Below are 8,422 nucleotides of genomic sequence, written 5' to 3'. Positions count from 1 at the left end.
CCCTCATCAAAGCCGGTATCTTAATATTGAATCCAAGTTTGCCTTTCAACTTCAGGCCCAGACTCTCATTATGCCCTAAAAGTGGCCCCCTCATTCTCTGGGAAGCTGGGGGCCCTGGATCATGGGGAGTCAGGCCCACCTCCAGGTTCCCATTGACTTACAGATGCATGAGGGATGGTCTCAGCACAAGGCCCTGCTGAAACACCTGGTGACGGGAGGTGTTGAGGGCTGAGGGATAAAAACTAATTTTGCTTGGGCTGTCGTAGCCAGGAAGACCAGTACAGGTGCTTTCAGGGAAGAGATCTCTGACCCTCAGGAAGGAGTGGCCAGGGCTCTGGTCCAAGCCTCTCTGCTTGGCTTGATGCAAGTCTGGAAGCCCTTCATCTCCCAGCAGCTCAGGTGAAAGAACCGGCAGTCAGATGAGGTCCCGGCTAGCCACACCCAGTACCAATCCCATGGCAGCTCAGGGGCTTCTGCCCAGCCCAGCAGCTGTCTGTCTGACCTATGGTGGGCAGACGGAACGGGAAAATAAAGGGCCCACATCCCAATGCCTTGGGTGCTGGAAGGTTCATTTCAGTGTGCTTATACTGCTTTATTAGTATGATTGGCAATGCTAAGCCGAGGGAATTGATTCCACTAAGTGAGAAGCACTCTCTCCATTCCCAACTCTTCCTCCCCTCGAAGTATTCATCATTAAGGAGTGGCTGGTGGCTGTCCACCGTGGACTGTGCACTGTGAGCTGTGCAGCTTTGGTTGGAAGCGGAGATGCCAGCGCTCATGCTTCCACTGGTCCCTGAGGCATCACCTCTATCAGGACCTGTCTTCTCCCCTTCAGGGTTTTATGTGATTGACGGCATAAAGGGTAAACAGACCCCTGTTCCAAATGGCTTCCCAACTGCCTGCCCTGGAGTCAGACAGTCTGGGTTACAATTCTAGATCCTTGAGTCACAGGCTGGCACAGCTATGAATGAGGTGGGGGCCTTGGTCTAGCTTGACCACCTTATCCAAGGTGAACACTGCCTTTGAGGGGAGCTGCTGGTGCTGCTGTGGGTGGGTCCCAGGTGCATACTTCCAGTTGGTTAGTGCTCACTTCACTCCTCTTGGCCTCTGTCCTCTGGTCCTGGCAGATCAGGGGCTCTGGGGAAACTGCTGGAATTCAGAGTGAGGATTAGCCTTTCCCAGCATCCTGTAAGAGACCAGAGAGAGGGTTCAAATTTTATATGGGGGAACCCTCAATTCCTGAAGAAGTGACACAGGCTTTATTGGGTAGTCTGGTACAGGTATCCCCCTCCCAAGGTAAGGTGAAAGACAATGTCCTGAGAAGAGGGCTCTGGAAAGTGACTCTTAAGGCTATGGAGGAAGAAGTCAGTGGGGCAGGCAAACCTGTGGCCCAGCCACAACGAGCCAAGGAAGCTGTCCAGCTTCCCTTTAGCAGATCTGTCAATTTAGTTCCGTTTATAAAGCGTGAAACGGGGAGAGAACAGCCTTGCCAAGAAGCAATGTTAGCCCGACCCTTCCCCTACTGCCCCTCTGCCCTGCCCTTAGGAATTGGCTTCCAGAGGATCAGACAGCCATCTGCATGGGGAAAGTCAGGCTGGGACTGAAACGCCCACAGAGGAAAGGTTCCAGGAACAGGGCAGCCAATTCTGGTTGGGAGGAAGAGGAGGGAGAGGAAACCTTTGGGATAAAGGGCGTATGAGCTTGGGTCAGAGTCCTGTGTTACCCAATCAGAATGGCAGGGATGAAGAGGAGGCCAGCTCCCAGCAGGAAGGGAAACCCTTTCATGAAGTTCAGGGTGGCTGGGTAGAGTGAGTTGAAGATGCCAGAGGCCATCAGCATGGCCAAGCCATTCACACAGGCCACAGCAGAAAAGAGAGTACCTGTGAAGAAATAAACACACTGTGGAGTCTGAAAGACATAGGGCTGTGATCAAATCCATGTATTAAAAACTACATGTCGCCCGGCCGGGCGTGGCTCAGCGGTTAAGCGTCGACCTGGGATCCTAGGCTATCAGGGTTCGATTCCCGGTCAGGGCACATGCCCGGGTTGCGGGCTGCAGCCGATCAATGACTTTCTCATCATTGATGGTTCTGTCTCTCTCTCTCCCTCTCCTTTCCTCTCTCTGAAATCAATAAAGATATACTTTAAAAAAACAACAACAACAAAAACTACATGTGATATCTTCTAGCAAAAGCCTGAGAGAAATGTTTTTTGGCTTATCCCCTTGGAAATCATATCCTGTTTGAGGTTAGTTCTGGGGTTAATTCCCAGTTCCAACACTTATTAGCTGTGGTTGGTCCCTGAACAAGTCGCTTATCCTTGTGGGTTTTTGTGCCCCTCCTGTTAAATAAAGATACTACCTATCTCATAGATTGTTGGCAACATTAAATTCCCATGTGAAGCCCCTATCACAGGGCCTAGCCTCCTGGAGGAAGCCAGTTAGTAAGGGCGGTTCTTTTTTCTTATTGCCCCTGGCACCTCTGGGCACACTGAAGGTGCTAGATAAAAAGCTTGAGTGAATGAGTGAAAGCTCCTGGGTCCTGGGACAACAGAACTGACAGTGGTCTATATATGGCTCCAGGTCCTCCTTCCAGGACAGATGGGGAAAAGTGGATGAGCCAGATGTTTCCAGATTGGGGTCTGAAGACCCAGAGGCCTGAGTAAAGCTATTCAGATATGCCAGCAGAATCCAAATTTTTCTAAATGAGCAACAGCCCAAGAGAAGCTGAGATTAAACTGTCAGACCGTCAGAGTTGAGGGCCTGTAGATATCACCAAGAACAAACCACTCTTGCCCTGGCTGGTGTGGCTCAGTTGTTCGAGCATCATCCCACGCACCGAGAGGTCACCGGTTCAATTACTGGTCAGGGCAAATGCCCGGGATGGGGGCTTGATCCCCAGTAGTGAGTGTGTAGGAGGCAGCCAATCAATGTTTCTCTCTCTCCCTCTCTACCCCTCTCCCTTTCTCTCTCAAATCAATAAAAAAAACATTAAAAAAAAAAGAACTACTCTTGTATGGATCAAGAAACAGGCCCAGAGAGAGAAAAGGGACCCGCCTAAGATAGCCAGTGGGTGATGGTGCCAGGACTAACACCCATATCTAAGACCTGCTGCTCTTAAAAACAGACCTGGCTTTGCATCCTAGCTCCACCACTTACTGAGTGACCTTGGGTGAGTCCATTTAACCCTGTGGGCCTCTGCTTCTTCATCTGTCACTTGGGGACAATGAAACCTATATCACAAGGTTGTTCACTCCTTCTGAGCTTGCATGATCCGACCCCAGCGAAGCAGGGAACTCTGGCATCACAGCATCCATTTTACAGATGGAAAAGCTGAGGTCTGGAAAGGGAATATCCTCTGCTTGGGTTACCCAAAAGAAAACTATACTCTTCTGACTGCAAATTCCAACTCTGTGGTCTGAAAATCCCAGGCACTGTGGTCCTCTGCCAGCCCTGGGCAGTTTGTTAAGAGACCACTGGGCATAAGGAAGCAGATGCTGGTTAACCATGACACTTACCCTGCTCTGACTTGCTCACCAGCTTGGAGAGCTTGGCCCGGACAATGGGTGTAATGACTAAAGACAGGAAGAGGAGTGCGTACCCTGTGGAGAAACAATCATCAACTAAATGGCGTTAGGAAGAGGAGTGCACAAGCAAGATGTAGCAGAGCTCCTACACATACCCCAGGTGGGACTCTGGTTAGACACAGAAAAAACTTCCTTGATGGTGAAGGAGACAATGACTAAGGAGGAATGGAGACTACTCTTCTCAAGCTTTGGCCTGTTACCTCTTTTATCAATGAATGCTGATTCCCTACCAATGGCCTTCTTGTCAGAACATCTTTTGTGGACCCAGCGGGTATCACCCACATAGAAGGGAGGTGGCAGGGCACATAAGACAAGCACGGACTTTGGAGGCAGCCGAAGTTCAAAACCTGATGCCATCGCTTACTAAATGTGTGGCCTTGGGTCTGGCTCCCATCTGTAAGAGGGTAACAAGGCTTTCACCACAGGATGGTTCTGGTGTGTAGGGGGCTGAGTAATGGCCTGAGATACCAGGTCCTAATCCCTGGAATCTGTAAATGTTACCTTATTTGGAAAATGGGTCTTTGCAAATGTGATCAAGTTTAGAATCTTGAGATGAGATTATCTTGGATGATGATAACCTGATAGGCTGGCCCCTAAATAATTTGACACAGACAGAATGGAGGAGAAGGCACACAGAAGAGGAGAAGGCAATGTAATCACAGAGGCAGAGATCACAGTGACGCAGCCAGAAGCCAAGGAGTGCTGGCAGCCTCCAGAAGCCAGAAGAGGTGAGGGACAGGTTCCCTCCTAGAACCTCTGAAAGGAACAAGGTCCTACTGACACCTTGATTTTGGTCCAGTAATATGGATTCTTGACTTCTTGCTTCTAGAACTGTGAGAGAATATATTTCTGTGTTTTAAGCCACCAAATCTGTGGTAATTTGTTACAGCAGCCGCCCTAGAAAATGGATACACCAGAAAGCCCATGAAGAGCATGGCACAGTAAGCACACAGTAAATGCAAGTTCCTTTTCACTTTGCATTTTGTTACTCTCAGACTTAAACTATTTCCTTCACAACCATTTCTTGCCCTCGTGTGACTATTTCCTCTTCAGTAAAACTGCAAACTCCTAGAGCAGCAATTTTCAACCGGTGCGCTGTGGCACACTGGTAAACCACAAGAATTTTTAACACATGAAATACCTGACTAGTCAGGGACACTGATCTCTTTTCCCTTAGATTGTCAAATAAAAAATGACAATAGCCAGCACAACAATAGCCGTCCAGTATGAAGGAATTAAAATTATACCTATTTTTTTGTCAGATTGGCAAAAATATATTTTTTGGTGTGGTGCAGAATTTTAGTAATTAGCTTATGTGTGCCATGAGATAAAAAAGGGTTGAAAATCGCTGCCCTAGAGGACAGTAGATCCTTCAAAGTGGGTATATGATGAGGCACCCCAGGGCCCCTTCAGGTGTCAGGCTCCCAAATCCCACTCTGCTGAGGCTCCCCAGAGCAATGACAGTGCCGTCATCATCTCTGCACCCCTGAGGGCTTTGAGCCCAGCATCAAGTCCATGGGAGATGCTGTGGGCAGGAGAGAAAGGTACCTGGCCCTCTTCAGCCTCACTGTCCAGGCAAGCATCCAAGTTAATAAATCTGTGATTATTGAATGGCTCACTTTGTACACAACATAGTTCAGAGCTTTATCAAAATAAATCTGTCTCTTTATAAAAAAGTTAATTTCCTCATTCTCAGCTGCCTCTCTTTCACCAAAAGAAGAGGAACACACACAAGCAGGAATTTGACGTCTGCAGTAAGAGAAGACTGGCTTTTAACAAAAAAACCAAAGAAGCTGACCAAGGATATTTGAGGTAGGTCTTATAATTGTCAGAGAAGTGAGTACTAAGACATTACTAGCATGGACTTTGTCTAAGAACACCGTAAATATAGGCTGTGGGAGGTGAAGGAGCGAAGCAATTAACCTATGAGCCATATTGTGTCAGTTGTTCTATCTTACTAACACTATTTATGATTGATAATGTGGGTTAATTAATTTGGCTACTGAAGTTCTATATTTTGTGTGTAACAAAGGTGCCATTTTTATGAGGTTTCTTAGTTGCCTGTCTTCCAGTGCAGGCTAGGAGCATAACAATGTTTCCAAAGGCATAAGCCAGCAAGTGGCTGGCCCCAATTTTCACCCAGCACCTCTGGGACAAACCGTCCGTGAGCCCACACACATTACCTGTGAACATAAGAGGTGTGATGGTCGCAAATGCAAAGACCACCATCCCCAGGATGTTAAAGGCCAAGCCAATCTCAGCCACCCAAGTGTCAGTCAGGCAGAGTTGCATAAGCCGCAGGCCCAGCAGGCTGGTGAAATACGGGAGGTGCCTAGCTGCAGAACCGTAGCCAATCAGCGTGGAGTCCCAGCAGAGGGGTCTGCTCAGCTCATAGATGGTCAGGATGTCCTGGGCCCCAAAGTGCACAGTGATGACCACAAAGATAACCAGTGAGTACAGGGCTAAATGCTTCCTGGACTTCTCCGGGGCTGGAGCCATGTAGAGCCGGACAATGGATTGGTGGTGGCGGAACGTGAAGAGCCGGGCAGGTGTTGGCTCCTTCACAGTCTCACCAAAGCAGAAAGCAGAGTAGAAAGCTATGAATATCAGCAAGGCCAAGGCCAGCCAGAAGGGGTTGGCATAACCCTGGGCCTGGAGCCAGTGGCCCCCAAGGAGGCTCGCCAGCATCCCTGCCACCCCGATGCACGCTTCCAGCAGGGCCATTCGGATGGTTCGGCTGTGGTGGGAGCTGACATCCGCCACGGAGGCAAAGCCAGCAGCCAGGAGGCCACTGAAGTCACCGAGGAGGGCACAAAGGATGCGGCCCAGCACGAAGTAGCCCACGTGGAGCTGCAGCTGCACCACAAAGGTGGACACCAGAGCCTGGAGCAACAGGCCCAGCGAGGCCAGCACCAGCAGCGGGCGACGGCCCACACAGTCACTCCAAGCACCCAGCAGCGTGGATGAGAAGAGCCCCACCAGGAAGCCGCCCAAGTTCATGTAGAGGAGCCAGTGGGAGGTAAGGGTCTCCACTTCCTGTGGGGGCATGAGTCTTAGCAGGGTGTTCTTCCTCACTCTGGGTTCCCCCCAACCCACTTCCCGAGGGAACCACCGCCATCCTGGGAGGCACAGGGATGAGGCCTTTGTCTGAAGCCCTAAACTTCAGGCACTGGCCGGGGGGGGGGGGGGGGGGGGGGGTAATGGAAAATGGACGTAGGTCCCTTTCCCTTAATTTTTTTTACCCCCTTTTGTTAACTCTTAAGGCCGGAGGCGCTTTACGCATGCCCAGTTCTGCAGCCCTCAGTCAGGCCCGACACCCACAACCCCGGGCGACCCCACCTCCGCGCCCGCGCCGCCCCCCCCGCGCCGCCGCCGCCGCCGCCGCCCGGGGCGCGCTCCCCGCCGCCGCCGCCGCTACCTGCATGGCGGGGTTCGCGCTGTGGTTGCCGCAGCGCCCCCCGTCGTGGGTGCCGTTGTAGCCGAGGTCGGCACTGAAGCGGTACCACAGGTACTGCGTGGTGAGCGGGCCCTGCAGGACCACGGCGAAGTTGGCCAGGAAGACGATGGGCTCCACGGGGCCCCGGAACAGCACTTTGGCCGCGGGCCGGGTGCAGGGCTCGCCCGGGGAGCTCGGGCGCCGCTCCATGCGCGTGCACCTCGGGGCGCCGGGGCTTTCTGCGCCTGCGCGGGCCTCGGGCCGTTCAAAGTCTCATGGGACCGGGCTCGTCCCTCGCGCTCGCCCAGCCCCCAGGTGACCTCACCTGCAGCCCGCGCGCGGGTCCTGCCCGCGCCTCTCCCTTCCCGGCCCAGACGAACACCCGCGGGAATATCAGTATTTAACTTGTATCGATCGTTCCCCGGGCGCCGGGGCCCGTACGAAACTGTGCGCTTTCATCTCCCAGCAACCCTGTAGACTCGCCGCTGTGTAGGACCCAATCTGGAGACGAGGGAACCAGGACGTGGGGCCCTCGAGGCCCAAGTGGGGAAACTCGTGACTTCCGAGGCCTAGGCTGATGTTCTGTGTGTGACTCAGACGGGGTTAGAGTACAGCCTGGAGCTTTGTTTACTGCCTCGGTTCAGTTACGTGGTTTCTGCTGCTATCTTGGATATACCACTTTCTGCCCTGGGCCTCAGTCTCTTCATCTTTAAAATGGGGATGCTGATAGAAACTTCCTCCAAGAGTTGCTGTGGGAAGAACGGTGCCGGGTGCATTTTAAGTGCTATTGTTGTTGCTAATAGGCTGTCACTTGCTCCACTCTGCCCTCGGATCTTTTCCTGGGGAATTAGTCTTGGTTTGGGGCTGGGGGCTGGCTCTGAGGTGCCCTTGGAGAGGCAGAGGAGGAGGAGACAGTGGAGGGCCTTGGAGGCCGTTGGGTGTGGCCCTGTGTTCCTGCGGGCTCCTGCTATAGGAATTGGGCCAGAAGGCCTGTTTCATTGCCGGTAAAAGGGAACAACATTATCTGCCCTTCTCACTTATTTATTCATTCAGTGCATTTACTGAGTACTCTTTACGTGTCAGGGACCATGCTGGGGAACCTCTGGGAACACAGCGGTGAAGGAAACAGACAAAGCCCTTATCAGGCCCTGTAGTTCCTAGAATGGTGAAGGAAAGACATCAAAGAATCCTTCTAATAGTTGTAAGATTTCAACTGTGGCTTTAAGGAAAAGAGTTGTGGGACTCCAAGGCTGCTGATTCAGGGACCTGGGCCTGGTTTGAGAGGAGCAGAGCCAGGGATGGTTGCTTTCCCTGGCAACGAGGCAGCTGAATGGATTTCTGGAGGCAAGCCCTGATTATTGGGGAGGTGGGGCTCCATTTCTGGGCACCACGACTGTGTGT

The 8,422-nt window shown here is 51.9% G+C and overlaps 1 protein-coding gene across 3 annotated transcripts; it reads right to left on the bottom strand.

Annotated features, from left to right (window-relative positions):
• Positions 1–552: 552 nt before the first annotated feature.
• On the bottom strand, positions 553–7,254 carry SLC46A1 (solute carrier family 46 member 1). 3 transcript variants are annotated; one of them, XM_087826017.1, is made up of 5 exons: positions 7,004–7,254; positions 5,769–6,621; positions 3,517–3,600; positions 1,724–1,880; positions 553–1,186 (listed from the first exon to the last, which is right to left on the bottom strand). In XM_087826017.1, exons 1-5 carry the CDS (start codon positions 7,229–7,231, stop codon positions 1,129–1,131), a joined length of 1,380 nt encoding a protein of 459 aa, XP_087682143.1. In that variant the 5' UTR covers positions 7,232–7,254; the 3' UTR covers positions 553–1,128. The 3 variants fall into 3 exon arrangements, with proteins under 3 accessions (XP_087682143.1, XP_087682144.1, XP_087682145.1); XM_087826018.1 differs by lacking the exon at positions 3,517–3,600; XM_087826019.1 differs by lacking the exons at positions 1,724–1,880; positions 3,517–3,600.
• Positions 7,255–8,422: the final 1,168 nt, after the last annotated feature.

This window comes from Miniopterus natalensis, chromosome 17, assembly GCF_054644295.1.
Source record: "Miniopterus natalensis isolate mMinNat1 chromosome 17, mMinNat1.hap1, whole genome shotgun sequence".
NCBI classification, from domain to species: domain Eukaryota; kingdom Metazoa; phylum Chordata; class Mammalia; order Chiroptera; family Miniopteridae; genus Miniopterus; species Miniopterus natalensis.
This window is presented reverse-complemented; position numbering and strand designations above follow the sequence as displayed.

What these genes read in the sequence shown, in the direction of transcription:
- SLC46A1 (XM_087826017.1), bottom strand. Translation starts at nt 7,231, where the DNA reads ATGGAGCGGCGCCCGAGCTCCCCGGGCGAGCCCTGCACCCGGCCCGCG. An exon ending in GCGCGAACCCCGCCATGCAG is followed by an intron (nt 6,622 to 7,003) that starts GTAGCGGCGGCG and finishes ATGCCCCCACAG; the next exon opens with GAAGTGGAGACCCTTACCTC. An exon ending in ATCCCTGCCATTCTGATTGG is followed by an intron (nt 1,187 to 1,723) that starts GTAACACAGGAC and finishes GGTCTCTTACAG; the next exon opens with GATGCTGGGAAAGGCTAATC.